The following is a 15,993-nucleotide window of genomic DNA, read 5'->3' as shown; positions in this document are numbered from 1 at the left end:
AGTCTACCTGATGAAGACGGACAAGAACGTATCGAGAACGTATTGGTGGGCTATTATATTTACCTCAAAGTACCAGACCAGATATAGCGTTTGCTGTTGGTAAACTAGCACAATATTGTTCCAAATATAATAGAAAACATTGGAAGGCAGCGAAAAGAATTCTTCGATATGTGAAGACTACCAAACATTATGGTATTACATATGAACCTGTAGGAAAACCAATGGTGGCATACTGCGATGCTGACTGGGCGAACTGTGAAGAGGATCGCAAGAGCATTACTGGTTACTTAGTCATTCTTGCAAATGCTCCCATTATTTGGAAAAGCATAAAGCAAACTGCAATTACGTTAAGTACCATGGAAGCTGAATATGTAGCATTAGCGTCTTGTGCACATGAAATTACTTGGATGAAACAAATGCTGAATTCACTTAAACTAGAAGATGCAGATGTGGAACCAACAGTGATCAAAAGTGACAGTCAAGCAGCTATTGCACATACTAAGAACTTTGTGGATAAGTCAACAACCAAGCATATTGCAATAAAACATCACTTCATAAGAGAGAAAGTAATGAAAGGAATTGTTGAAGTGAAATTTGTATCAAGTGAAAATAATCCAGCTGACTTGTTTACCAAATCACTATGTCGTAATCTGCATGAGAAACATTGTAAGAGTATTATTTATAATGCTGTTTATAATGAAATTGTGCAAAATGATCTTAGATGTTTGTAAGATATCATTTCGAGGGGGGGGGGGGATTGTAGGAGATATTTTGTTTTAGTAAGTTTGTAAAGATTTACTATGAGCTGGCAACTGTGACCAGGCAGTATTCTGTTCTATTTTTCTTGATACTGCAAGATTCTGTGATACACGTACAGATGTATACGTCGGGGCAAGTACTGCAAATTTTCGTTATTCAGGCATGTATTGTTTTCTTGTAACCATTTTTGTTCTACTATTTGGAATTTTCGTTAGTTCGATAAAAAATAATTCAACAACAAATAGCCCTCGTACATGCCAAAACTGGTCTTTATTACTTATTGTACTTACTTTATTTGTACCTTGTGACAGGCCAGCAATCTGCAACATCTCTGCTGCTTCCAAAAATCCATGCAAGTCTTCTGCCTGCAAATTCACTTCACCTCGATACATGAATTGGAGGATAGCCATCAAGTCCTTGTAGCGAACATTCTTCAACATAACAATAGGATGCTGGCAAGGATTCACCTACGGATAATAAATTGGAAAAGGTGCAACAAATTAAGTAAACGAAGTACATTAAATTTTGTTTTACCTGACTACAATCTACACGGTTCCTACACAAAATCATGCAATTTTTTCCAGGACTTTTCAAGGATTTTCTACAATTGCTCCAGGACAAGTGTACAAAGTAACCATGGCAAAATACACATCATTACATATTTTCTTTTATTAAAAAAAAAAAAAAGTTTCAAGTTTTCTTAATGAAGGCTCCCAATTCCCCTACACCTGCTCCTTTCCACACATTTCATTTCTTAGTATAATGAAGGTTATTTAATTTTTACAATAATACAAAAAATACAAAGGTAGAAAAAATAAACACAAGTATATATAAGTTTATAAAAAATTACCATCTTGTATTACAAATAAACAAGAATAATACCTTTAGAAAACTTGGAATATTTAGGATAGGAAACCCTTTTTTTTAACCATTATTATTATCATCATATTTTCTACCTCTGACCGATACAAAATAATACAAAAACGCGAGGCATTATACTTCAATCACAAAAATAAAACTTAGCACAAAACTATGACTACAGTAAGTAAATAAACCACTGTCATGACACTGACCTGTTTTAAATGAAAACTTATTTTAATTCATACAAATAAAATGGGGCAAAGGAATTTCCAGGACAACCTCCAAATTTCCAGGTACAGCTTGGAAAAAAGTGAAATTTCATAACATTTCCAGGCCTGGAAGGAATATTTTAAAATACCAGGTTTTCCAGGATGCGTAGGAACCCTGATCTAAGACGAGAATCTTTGAGAGATTTTCGAGGTGGGAGCCTAAAATTACAGTATCATTTTTCTTATATGTACGCATTGTTGCATTGCAGAATTATTTCTCTTGTAGTCTACGGTTGTTACAAGAATAAAAACACAGTTTTTTGTTATGACATTTCAAGAGAACACATGCTCCCTTCATCAGACATTTATTTTTAGTATGAATAAAGATACAGTTATAACAATGGTTGATAATTTTCAACAAAAAAGAATCCATCGGGAATTGAACGTGAGACCCTATGATTACAAGGTGACGACATTACCACTGCACCATCGGAGAGGCCCTAAAATGTTATTTCTTCAAAACAACACATAATATTTCAGTTGTCTTTTTTGCTCATTTGTATACATATGACTCCCGTACTTTCGACGTGGCCTTTGGCCACGTCTTGTACGCTCGCATGCGTGACCTTCGGCCACGTTGTGGGCGCAATCATGTTTTAGATGGGGTTTCTCAATGATCTTAATGACTTTGAAAATGTCTGCATGTTGTATTGAATGATGGGGAACATGTGTACAAGTTCGCTAATTTGAAAAGTTTAGAAAGTAACTTTATGTGTGTATGGGCTCTAATAAGGTACAAATATTCAAACTATTATTGTCTATTTTCTTAATAATGAACTGAGTAAGTAATAACCGTTTCAAGATAATTAGTTGGATGTATTGCATTTACGAATTAAATTGCGACACTAAATTGAAAATGTTATATTTACTTCTTTTGTCATTTTCACATTTTTGAACGTAATTGGATAATAACTGTTTTCCGTCATTCCCCTCAAATTCCTACCTTGCCTCTGTAATAAATTCTGATGCTCGTATTTTGAAATTTGAAAAGTCTAGCATAATTCCCTTACAGTAGTTTTCGGGGTGAAAATAAACTTTCTTTAAGTTCCCTAGCAACGTCCGTTTCCACGGTGAGCAACAAGCACGGCAAGCTCTAAGGAATTGCATGTCATTATACCCCCTAAATATTTAGTTAAAACAAGCACGATGTAAATATGTTCGCATTGAATTTACCAATATATACGTTTCGCTTATTTGGAAAGTTTTGAACGTAACTCTGTGTGTGTACGGGCTCTAATATGGTACAAATATAAAAAATATTAAAATTGTCTATTTTCTTAATAATAAAGTGAGTAAGCAATAACCGTTTCAAGATAGTTAGTTAGATTTCTTGTATAAACGAATTCAAGAGCAATATTAAATATAGAAAACAATGTTTACGTCTTTTGTCATTTTCACATTTTTAAACGTAATTAGAAAATTGTTTCGTCATTCCCCTAAAATTCCTACCTTGCCTCTGTAATATATTCTGACGCTTGTATTTTAAAATACGAAAAGTCTAGCATAATTCACTTGCAGTAGTTTTCTGGGTGAAATAAACTTTCTTTGAAATAAACTTTCTTTAAGTTCCCTAGCAACGTCCGTTTCCATGGTGAACAACAAGCATCGCAAACTCTCTAAATAATTCGATGTTATTATACCTCTAAACATTTAGTTAAAAGAACCACGATGTAGATAATATTTTCGCATTGAGTATAACAATATATACGTAGTTGTATCTGGGCTGAAACTCCTTATTATGTAGATGTCACCCTTGTTTCAGGCACATTTTCAAAACCATGAGTTCATTCATCTGTGTGCTTTTGATCTGTGAGAAATATAATGTATGTCGACAATTAAGAATTGAAGCAAACAATGTGTGCAAAAGAAATGCCCGTGGCAAAGGTTGCTAAGGACGTGAGAAAAGGGCATTTTCACCCTTAAGGAAGGGCCAATTGACCGATTTTTTAATTTTCTCGGCCTTTTGGGACGATTTCATGGGGGGTCGTAATCAGGCGTTTCTCGCCTCCGGGGCTTCCTTCATGGAGAACATTTATGTCAGTGAGTGGTGGGATTGGGGCTATATATATATTGGATATGAAATACTCGATTCAAACACTGTATTCAAACGGAGTTTTAAAATGTTGACCTTCCCTTTCCACTCTCAAGAGTATACATCAATACCTGGTGTAATGCAAATGGTCTGAAAATAAATCCCCAAAAATCTGTTTTCACTGTCATCGGTTAAAAGAATAGCCTCGCAATGATAAACCCGAATAATCCATGCGTCAAAATAGAGACATCCGAAATTTCACATTCAAAAAGTATAAAGAATTTAGGAGTTATGTTAGACAAACACTTGAACTGGGACCTTCATGTTCAAGAGGAAACTAAGAAAGCCTACGCAGCACTAAGATCCCTGTATAAATTTAATGAATACTTAAATACAGATATTAAAATGAAACTTGTGCAAACACTGATTCTCCCTCTTCTAGACTACTGTGATATAGTATACGGTGCAAACTTGTCTGTTCGAAATAAAGTAAAAATTCAAAAAGTTCAAAATTTACGCTTCGTTTATAACATTAAAAAATTCGATCATATTCTTCCAACCCTGAACGAGAACAAAATGCTAAACATGAACAGACGTTGCAGACTTCATTTCTGTTGCTTTATACAGAATCTTTTGCATAAAAAAATTCCCGAAAATTTATTCGAGAAACTAAAAACCAGAAGAGAAATACACAACTACAAAACAAGAGGAACAGCGAAACTTGAACTCTTGAAACACTCGCTGGAAATTTTCAAATCATCTTTTACACTTTCAACGGCAAAAACATGGAATGAACTTCCGTCCTCCATTACCTCCCTCCCCGGTCCTAACAAATTTAAGATAAACTAAAGAATTTTCTGTTAGATGAGCAATATCTCTGTTCAAGCTCCCACGAGTAACACTAGACAATACAGTTTAGATTACATACGAGCCTCGCCAATCCAATCCAATCCTTGACAAATCTACAACTATATTGTAATATTTACATATGCGTTGTTCTATCGTACCTCACAAAACTAGCATAATCATGTACATCAATCTCAACATCCGTGCGTGAATGTCCTGCTCAGAAATGTTTAGTATGTGTGTTTTAATGTGTGTGTGTGTGTGCATGTGAATGTGATTTTTTTCTCTCTTTCTTTTTTTTACGTGTTGTCTAGATTTTTTAAAATCTCGTCTTTGTTCTTTCCTTGTAACCATTTTTTTATTGTATTTTCTTCTCTTTTTTATGATTTTGTTTATGTACACTAGGTAAATGTCAAACGGGGTTAGGTGGGAGAACAGCCACAGGCTGAACCTCGCCCTTTAATAAAGAAAATTTGAATTTGAATTTGAATATTATGGGATCAAATTTATACATGAGCAATTACTCAACCACCACCTTTTGATGACATAAATTTTACTCTTTTATGTTATAATAAAAACAAAAGAACATGTTCACAATGTGCCAAAAGCTGGGATCCAGCAGGAAACATTCAATTTTCGAAGTTTCCAAAAAAATTAAGATTTTCTCAAATGTTGAATATTTTCCTTCCCTCAACACCCCAAAATTTGAGATGGGCATGTCCTCAAAGATTGGTCTCTTGTCATGCTTCACTGGAAATTTGGTCCACCCAGAGTCTATAGGGCTGACGCTACAGTTGATTTATTAGAATTTTTTTCCCTTAAGCTGGCAACAGTACCACTCTTATATTATTTCTTTTCTCCAAGAAGTATCAGCAACTTCAATGCAAATTTGTATGGCTGTAGGAAAGTACAACTGCCACATGCTAAATTTTTTTTTCATTCAGTTTGTCATTCAATTGTGGTGGTCACAGGGGCATGATGAATACCAATTTCATTTCCAATTTTCAATTTCTTGTTCTTTCTTCCTTTAACTTTTATAATTGGGAGGTATAATGTATACATTTCACCTCCCCTAAACACCCTGCCATTTTTTTTTAAAAAAAAGTTGATTTCTTTGGATATTATAAATTTAAACCCAAGAACAGGATTGTCAGCTCACATCATCGAGGAGAAACATACGATAAAAAGGAGAAGGGTTTTGAAAAGAATGACAGGAAACATAGATTTGAATGTTCTGGGAAGCTTCGTTCATTGCAGAAGAACACTGGAATAAATTAAATAATGAAAATGGTAACATAGATCAACTATGGAGCTTTCTTTTTCACAAATGGTGTAGGCCACCATCTAAATCATTTAATGTAATGGAAAACATGAAGAATCTCTGTAAAAGCAATGATGATTTTGAATTTCCTGATGATATTTTGGATCTATAATTTTTAAAGATTCTAAAATAATAATAAAAGAGAGTGCTTGTTCCAGTTAAGTTGCTACATTACAATAATGTAACATTGACAAGATCCATTGTACAACTGATTCCTTTTAGTTAAAAAATGTAAACCATTGTTATAACTGTATCTATAATCATACTAAAAATAAAAACTGTGTTTTTATGCTTGTAATAACCGTAGACTACAAGAGAAATAACTATGACAATTAGTTCCAAACCTACAACTTTTTTAGTTTGCCCCAAGTTTGTAAAACACGTGCTTGAAATGTTCCCATCAGGACAGGCTATACACGTGTTCCAAGGCTATATCTACTAAGGGGTTAACTGTATTTTTTTTCCAAATTAGCCACTGTGGTCACGTCGGTAAAAGATCACACTCTGACATAAGAGGCTTGGAAGTGATAAGGAATTTCCCTATCAACGTCCCTTCTATAGCAAGAGGTTTTCGCTCAAGAGCCAAATGGTTCATACAGACAATGCTACATAGCATATGAAATTAAGAGCACTTTGCTCGCCATGATGTCGAGCAAAATGTAATGTTCAACCAGGCAAAACGAGCGGTATACACTAACAGTCAATAGTACATGCATAACCATAATTTGTCTGTGGTAGCGGGCCCTCGAATATGGATCGTGAACTGAAAGATGTGGTGAAATCGAAACTTGAGTGAACATGGTGGTCATTTCAATGCTAAAGTGTCGGCCTTACTAATACAAGGTAATATATGAATATGAAATAGATTACTGGAACTACCTAGGTGGACATTGATTGCTTGTTATTACTGCATCTTATTAACAGAATAAGATTATTCATTTCCATAGTGAACAATAATATACAGGTATTTGTTTCACTGTGATACAATATTTTGAATTGCTTAGGCAGGGCTGTCAGCATGTGTATCCAGGGGTTCCAATTTAGGTATCAGTCTGTACTCCATGTATGTTCTTTAAGTCCACTTTATGCACAGGAAGGCTAACGGGACTGGACCTACAGTTTAAAGTTGGATCCAAACCATTATGTACCACCGGGTATTGAACCCAGGGCTCTTTGATTAAAAGGTAACAATATTGCCACTACACCTAGCTAGGAGAGGCCTCCATGAATGAGTTTCAGGTTGATGGTGCTGCTTATTACGTTCTGTAATATGGGACTACCTTGTGTGTGGTGATTTATACCTACTAGGGATGGGCTGATATGAAATTTTGACCTATACCGATAAGTACTGACACAAAATTTACTGATATTCTACCGATCCGATATAAAATTTCGAATGGTCCTTGAAGATCCTGAATAGTTCATTGACCTTCTTAATAAATGTTTGTTTCCAGGTGACTGCAGTGCAAAAGAAGTTGCATATGTAGACATTTACTTTTTTGCAAAGTAGGGCATGGAGATTATCCAAAAAAATTATAACAAAATGGCATAATTTTGCACTAAATTATATTTATAGACATATCAGATCAGTAACTTTACCGATACACTGATATGCCTATATCGGCCGATACCAATAGAGTACCGATTAATCTGTCCCATCCCTAATACCTACCCATCATTCCACTATGAGCGTGGTACACTAGAGCATAATATTTTCAAGGGTGGTGGACTCAAATGATTACGGGCAAGTGAAATGGATCTCATACAGGACTCTAGTCCCTTCCAAGGTGAGACATGTAGCCTCTCTCATCAGCAAGTACCTATGTGTGATCCACAAATACTGTTTGTTAGAGAGTGGTGGTGGTACATGCTATGATCAAGATTGTACAAAGCTCCACGTCAACATGCCCTGTATAGCGAGATGAAACAATACAGTACTCAAAAAGTAAGCATAAAACAGTATTAATTCAGCTTCACTTCACTGCAAAAACCTTACCTTGAACAAAGCCCTTAGGTATGGACTGCACATAGAAAGAACCAGTTTGTGAGCCTGCATGTACTGACCATCACAGGCCAATGTCACATCCTTGAAATCCTCCCCAGCCAGAGATTCCCGCAGGCTAGCAGAGAGGTTGAGGAGATGATCCTGCCACAGCATCAGGAACCCTTGAGGTTTATTAAAAAGAAGTTCTGACAAACCCTCTGAATCCATGTCTTAGAAACTGAAACAAAAAAGGAATAATATTTCATACAAATATTCACATTGATGTATATACTCACAAGAATGTTATAATCCACTAAAGCAATACTCAAAATTCTATACATCTGTTGAAGTGTGTTGTGTTCAAGAAAAGGTGCCAGGGGTCTCGGGTTCGAATCCCGGCCTGGGCATGGATGTTTGTGAGTGTCCATTCATCAATTCATCATATCATCACTCATCCCCATCTTTGTAAATGAGCCAAAAGTGGCACAAAAGTGAAGTAAAATAAAGCAAATCAATCAATCAAGAAAATGATGATTGCCTGCACTAATTAACTCTTTTGCTGTCGGATTTTGGCACATTGACATAGCTTTCGCTGCATAGTTTTTGGGTGATATTCTCAGAATTGCATAAATTTGTAAAAAAAATTCTAAGGTACTGAAATGAACACTACTACTATACTTTGAACAAAGGTCCATAACTGGGAGTCCCCCTTGGTGTTAATTTTCATTGTTATTGAAGTGGGTACAGTGGGAGGGGTAGGGGTCTTAAATCTTCCATTTGGTCCAGTATTCTAAAGAAAAGGAATGTCACAGGTAGGAAAGGATAGCAAAACGAGGGCAGACTACTAAAAAGTTTACATACCCCTTTCAAAAATCCTGGGCACGCAAGTGGATAAATGATCATTTTAAATTTTGGTGTAGCTCAAAGCCCATCTTTTTAGGAAAGGTACAATTCAGCACCAAAGTTACTTTCTTGCCCTTCTCCAGCACTAGTTACATACAATAAACTAATTTTATCCTAAATTAAACTAAAAGTCCAAAATATCATTCAGAAACTCTGTTACCTCCTTGTGATCCGAGTGTCAATGTGTTGCCATTGTTGTCTACATGCACACGTTTTTAATTTATTCAGAACCTAAGCAAGTTTTTTCTTTGCAGCATGTTCTGGGAATGCTTTTCTTACAGGACAACTTCACTAGACATTAGCAGTGACAAGAATATTTGAAATCGACTGCAGATGCTTTCTGTAAGTTACCCATGCTGAAAAAAAAGCTGTAGTTGCTTTCAGCAGAAAAAGAGTTAATATATATTGTACAGTGTTTGTATGGCCAATATTTAGGCACATGTAGAGTACATCTGTTGACAAAATTTTGGCCTGCAAGTTCGAATTCGAATTGTTGTTTTAAGTCCACTTTATGCACAGATAGACTGATTGGAACTGGACGTACAGTTTAAAGTGGGATCCGAGCCACTGTGGAATGTACCTCCACCAGGTATCAAACCCGGGACCACTTTATTACAAGGTGAAAATGTTATCACTATGCCATTAAGGGGGCTTCCTTGATGGTGTACTGGTAACGTCGTTGCCTTGTAACCAAGGGGTCCCGGGTTCGATACCTGGTGGAAGCACATGGCATAGTGGTTCGGATTCCACTTTAACCTGTAGGTCCAGTCCCGATTAGCTTTTCTGTGCATAAAGTGGACTTAAAACAACAATTCAACAACGCCATTAGGCAGGCACCTGGCCTTCTAGTGTTGCCAGTTAAGGTGATGTGTCCCTAAAATAACACTTTCAGTTAACCTATGTAATCGGCATTCCCGAATCCATAAAATGCTGCACATGGCCCATATTGGTCGCAAACAACAGATTAACATGGCATCAAATTATGACCCTTCAATAAATTCTTATGTATATTTCAAACCCAAAAGTGTGATTCTGAGGGGGGGGGGGGGAATAATGCTGACTTCCATCAGTTATTAATTTGTAGAACTTCTGGACAGAGTAAATGAATAATGTAAAGCACTGAAAAATATCTCAATGGATGAATCTTTATGAAGTAGAAAACATGACATAAATATATCTTGCAGTGTGTATATTACAGGCCATCAGAGTTTTGGTTGCACAACATTTGAAACACCATGTTTTATGGTGAAGGTGTGAGAAACACTACTATAAAATAAGCACCCTTCACCCTTGGTGATATCCCTACCTTATTCTTTGTTTGATGACAGTAGCCAATTATGTGCTACTGATCTGTCTCGCACAATTGTCTACAGTCTCTAGTTTCGACCCTAGTAGATATAGCAAGTCCAGCTGAACAGCAGTGTCATGTAGATGAAAAGAAATTTCAGTAGACCTTGCTATAAAATGAAACATTTGTGACAATTCATGGTTGATTTTGCATTTTGGAATCCCATTATGCAATTATTTCATCAACAGATCATTAGTCAAAACTTCCTAGTTGATAAATATTAGGTAAAATCAAGTGTTTATCTATTATGCCACATCACATTATCATGTGATAATGAATAAGTGATTATCATGATCTATTTCAAAATAATACAGATAATTATTTTCCCATCCCAATATCAATATTTTGTAGGGATGGGACCGATTAATCGGTACTCTATCAGTATCGGCCGATATAGGCATATCAGTGTATCGGTTTATCGGTAAAATTACCGATTATTTTACCGATCCGATATATCGATAAATATCTTATAATTTAGTGCAAAATTCTGCCATTTTGTTATAATTTTTATGAATAATCTCCATGCCCTTCTATCTAAAAAAGTAAAAGTCTAAATATTCAACTTCTTTTGCACTGTGGTCACCTCGAAACACACATTTATTAAGTAGATCAATTAACATTTCAGGTTCTTCAAGGACCATTTCTAATTTTATATCGGATCGGTAGAATATCGGTTATCGGTATCGGTAAATTTTATATCGGTACTTTATCGGTATCGGCCAAAATTTCATATCGGCCCATCCCTAATATTTTGTTAAAGGAAAAAGGGGTTTCATTTGTTATAACATAAAAATATACCCAAGTTCAGCAAAATAATTTTGCCAAAGGAATTAAATTTGGAGATGATAATTTGACAAGACTGGTATATGTAGCTATGTATTCAATCAGTCACAAAATGTAATCTGCTGTTATATGCTGATGATTTGAAACTTTGTAAAGAAATTAACACTATTGAAGATTCATTATGACAACAAGATCTAGACTCTGTTGACAAATTGATGCAATGTAATAAACTAAAAATCAATGCTAATAAAACTGAATTTATGTACTAGACATAAACATAAACACTACAGAGTTTAGTTAGAAATTAAAGGGTGCATCTGTTAGCGAAGTAGAGGTGATTAACCCTAGAACATTAACCTCTCATGGCAAAGTGCATGGGAAAATTTACCTTTTCGAGTCCTTTGTTCAATGATAATTCAATAAGAATAGATTCAACAAAAGGGTTAACGGTAAAAATTTACTATCTGTTGGACACCTATAACTTCTTCGTTTAGTCAATTCTTGACATTCGTACTTACCTATCTGCTTCACGGAACATTCTTTGGTATAATTTAACAATACAGGGAATTTCTCCAATTTGTTTGAATTTTCGGTTACTTACTAATTTGGGTCTCCTAATCACGAATCTGCACTTAAAATTTGGCGCTCACGTATAAATTTGGCGCTTATTTGGGGCAGGTGAATCCGGCCACTTTCTAACATGCCCTTAACAGGGAGTCTATAGATATAGGCGGGAAGCCGGAGCGGAGCGGAGGCGGGGCCGCGATAGCGGTTGGGGGCGGTAGGTCGATTACCCCAGGGGCGGAGCCCGGAACCGGCGGGAAATTCGGAAATCGAGGGTGTGGAAATAAGAACTTAATTTCGATTATTTTGCTATTTCCACGTGTGAGCGCCAAATTTTGACTGCAGATTCGTGATTAGGGGGCCAAAATTAGTGAGTATGCCGAATTTCAAACAAAATGGAGAAATTCCCTGTATTGTAAAATCGCTCCCATTCTTTAAGGTGTATTGACTTTTTTTGATTAAAGTAATTGCAATTTTTCGCATTACGAGTACTTCTTTCTCGTAATCTTTTCGCTTGCCTGAGATACAATATGGTGCGTACACCTTCCTACATAATCGCGCCTAGTGCTTGTGTTTTGTCGATTTTCATTCGTTATGCAGTGTTTCAACCTTCGGAACCCAAGAAATACCCGTGAACAACACTCATCTGATCCAATTTTTTTTAAAAAAAAATTTCGTATTGTTTTACGAAGAAAATTGAAATATTTCGTGGCGCTATCCGTGAATGGTTTTTGGGGCTATCAGTCGTGAAATCGGTGGGAAATTTAAACTAAAAAATTATTTCCGTTTGAAATTTTTGAGTCCAAATTTCTCACTCATTCCAGGCTCCGCCCCTGGGGTAATTGACTTACCGATCCCTGCCGCTACCGTGGCCCCTCCTCCGCTCCGTTCCAGCTTTCTCTATACAGTCCCTGTTAAAGGCATGTTAGAAATTGGCCGGAGTCACCTGCTCCCAAATGAGCCCCAAACTTTTAAATTTGAAGAAATCAGTTTCCAGGATACGGAAAACTTACCTGAATTTCACCACGCACCCATGACACGTCATATTAGGCATATACCCACAGCCCATTCCTTCTAACGAGTAGCTTACATTCACTGCCTTTCCTTCCTTCACGATCCTGGGTTCAATTAAATTAAAAAATCCACTGGATCTTCCACACCCGGTATGAATTTCACCACACGTAATGTGTCTAACTTTCATTGCAAACACAGACAGTTTGAAACACTGGATATCCAATGAACATGAACAAAACACAATCACGATGTGTGATGATGTACGAAGGTGTACGTGCCAAAGGCAATTGTCCGTCGGAGAATTAATTTTCAACAAAGAACATGAATTTCCACTATGAAACATTCCCACATCACACACAACACCTTCCAGATGTTATACAATGTTACAGGAAGTTATTACCGTAAGTAGTTTCTTATGTAAAAATGAAGAAATCTGTCCGATGAATAGTAAATTAGTAACCAAGAGAACATGCAGCAAGTAATCTGTTTGAATTATGTGTTACTAGACATAAATAAACAGAAACCAGACCGAGCCATGGTAAAAATGCGTGTGTACCATGATAAGTTTGGAATTAAACATTTGAAACTTCGGCCCACATTTTCACCGTGAGAACTTCTGCAGTAAATGTTAACGAGAGGCATTTAAAAAGTTTGAGGGGAGGACTCTTGCAAACTGAACCCTTGCGGTTATTGAACGATGTGCACATTCTGATACGAACATTAACTAATTCATCCAGTCAACCCACCCACCTCTGTAGCTTAAAAATAAACCTTCCATAAGAATCAGTAAGAAGTTTGGAAAATGTAAATATATCAAAATTATTTGACTAATACTTAATGCCGCTCAGCTCCACCAATTCGTAGGCCTGAGTTAACAAACAATAAGTATAACCCTACGACAGTTTTTTCGTGAATTTACCAAAATCTTTTGGAAGTCACAATTTCTTTCTTATGAAGTTTTTTGTCAGTGCGCCAATAATATGATTATGGATAAATTGAATGTTAGTGCAGTCAACTTGCTGTATAAATATTGCCAGACATTTTCTAAAAAATCATCTTCTTTATTGGGTCGTAGGTAGCTAGGCTAAAGAAAATCCTGCAGATATTTCGGAAATGTTTGGAATTTCCCCCTGCATCTGGAATTTTTGGTGCTTTGGTAATCACAAGTTTATTATTTCACTAAGAAGAAAGTTAGGAAATGTTAACCGCCGAAAGTATTGTCTAATATAAATAAAAGAACTTGCCTGGCTACACTGCAGCAAACCCAAATTTTGAAACGAATTTATCCATACCTACGGTACAAGTCAAGTGGTACGAGTTCGTGAGGTTCTTGTGTAGAGTAAATTGCTATATTAAACTTTGTTGTTCTTCCGTTTTTGCATTACAGGTATGTTATAACGCGTCTAAGTGCGAATTGGAGTTGGTCATATAAGAAATGTCGCATAAAGCAGGGCCTTTCTATGGCGTAGCGGTAATCAAGGGATCCCGGGCTCGATACTCGATGGAGCACATAAAAAGAGTTCGGATCCCACATTAAACTGTAGGTCCAGCCCCGATTAACCCAAGGAATATAGATTATTATCCTGTTATTAACATATCTGTCCATCCATAAAGTGGGCTTAACACGGGCTGAAGTGTGTTTCTCGAAGCCGATTTCTCTACATTAAATAGTAAATTAGGTCCAATACTCCAATGTATAACTTCCCAGAAGATCAAGTATTATTTAAGGCAACACAAACGTTTTTAGAGTGCAAAAAAAATTTTAAAAAATATTAGGAGCACATTTTTGAGCCGTAGGTATGTTGTTTATATATCTTCAGGCAGTTGTCTGCTCGGATGCTTCATAAATGAAAGCCATGCAAAGCTTGAGGATGCGGATTTTCCAAAGTGTTGCTTCGGTGGATGTATTATCAACTCACTTTCTCAAGGTCGTGCAGTAAGTGATATATCTTTGGAGCAATTACAGAATACCGGGAGTATCTCCGATTGCTTTCAAATTCGGCATACTCACTAATTTTGGCGTCCTAATAACGAATCTGCAGTTAAAAATTGGCGGTCACGTCTAGAAAATGCGAAATAAGTAGAAATAAGGGGGTCCGTGAACGAAGTAAATACCGGTGATTTATGAAGGAAACAACATTTTTTTTTGCAATGATTAGCGTTCAAAAACTATGTTTATGAATACCCTGGGTAAAATTTCGATAGCGCCCCAAAATATTTTTTTAATTTTTACACAAGAAACTACTTACTGAAATGAGTTTCTGTAACATTTAGAAGTTCTTGTTGGTATTTTCTTTCATCGAGAAAAACCAATGGGTACTACTTTACTGGGTACTAATTTACTATACCGGAGACACCTATCAATGATTTATTTCGCAATTTTTTACATTGCTAACGTACTATTCTGCATTGCGGAACATTTCTTTAGGTGAAATAATGAATTTCTAACGAAAATAATGTCTATTTGATACATTACCTAGTACTTACTGTTGTTCCTTATTTCCCACAAACCATCCATAGGTAGTCCCAAAAACCATTTACGTTAGCCCCAAAATTCATGATAGCCCCACGAACCATCACGGGAATGAGGTATGCCTACTAGGTTAGGTTAGGTTCCATTAGCACTCCTTTCGTTCAATTTAGCATATACGGACAATACAAGAGCGTATTGTGCTCTCGTGCAGAAAGCAAATGGCGGCAGCAGCAATAGCACGTCGGAAATAGATTTTCGTAGAAAACCAGATGCATTCCCATTAAAATGGATCAAAACTACATTCCCGAACACCAACAACGCTACAGAAAATGATTTGCTTAAGTACTTTCTCCTGTAAATTTGAAGAAATCCGTCTCCGGTATAGTAAAGTGTTACCAATGTTGTCCGTATATGCTAAATTGAACGAAATGAGTGCTAATGGAACCTAACCTAACCTAACCTCGTAGGCATACCTCGTCCCCTTGATGGTTCGTGGGGCTATTGTGAATTTTTGGGGCTAACGTCAATGGTTTAATAATTACTTTTTATGTCAAAAATTGAACTGTTTTTCGTGAAAAAAGCCAAATAGCACCTTGAAGAATCTTTCGCAGTGCAGAATAGGTCAGTACAAATATTAAAAATGACGAAATAAATGAATGAGAGGTGTTGGGTCGCTATCAAAGTTTTATCATACCCTGAATTTTAACTATGCTTGCCTAACCTAACCTTACTTGATTGGTTCGTGTGGCAAGTATGTTTTCCACATTTAGTGAAGATGCCATATTGTCACATGTAAAGCAACGCTCCATGGAATGGATAGCGAACTTCACTTGTTC

General features: G+C 36.3%; 2 protein-coding genes across 5 annotated transcripts in view; one reads left to right on the top strand and one right to left on the bottom strand.

The window, feature by feature from the left end:
* The window catches only part of LOC146000111 (uncharacterized), a 41,074-nt gene extending 27,428 nt beyond the window's left edge, over positions 1 to 13,646 (bottom strand). For 2 of the 4 annotated variants that reach the window (XM_083137452.1, XM_083137454.1), the window contains exons 1-3: positions 10,282 to 10,425; positions 8,085 to 8,310; positions 1,050 to 1,226 (exon numbers count right to left, since the gene is read on the bottom strand). In XM_083137452.1, the coding sequence (XP_082993578.1) occupies positions 1,050 to 1,226; positions 8,085 to 8,300 (393 nt within the window). In that variant the 5' untranslated portion in view covers positions 8,301 to 8,310; positions 10,282 to 10,425. Of the gene's footprint in view, positions 1 to 1,049; positions 1,227 to 8,084; positions 8,311 to 10,281; positions 10,426 to 13,603 lie in introns of those variants that run through there. The other 2 variants (XM_083137453.1, XM_083137455.1) reach the window with 2 other exon arrangements.
* Positions 13,647 to 13,965: 319 nt separating this feature from the next.
* LOC146000500 (uncharacterized) overlaps positions 13,966 to 15,993 on the top strand; it is a 58,621-nt gene continuing 56,593 nt past the window's right edge. Inside the window, exon 1 of the mRNA XM_083138229.1 lies at positions 13,966 to 14,071. The gene's annotated coding sequence lies outside the window, so the exon portion shown is untranslated. The remainder of the gene's footprint in view (positions 14,072 to 15,993) is intronic.

The sequence above is a fragment of the Lepisma saccharinum genome, chromosome 16, assembly GCF_977018435.1.
Source record: "Lepisma saccharinum chromosome 16, izLepSacc3.1, whole genome shotgun sequence".
NCBI classification, from domain to species: domain Eukaryota; kingdom Metazoa; phylum Arthropoda; class Insecta; order Zygentoma; family Lepismatidae; genus Lepisma; species Lepisma saccharinum.
This window is presented reverse-complemented; position numbering and strand designations above follow the sequence as displayed.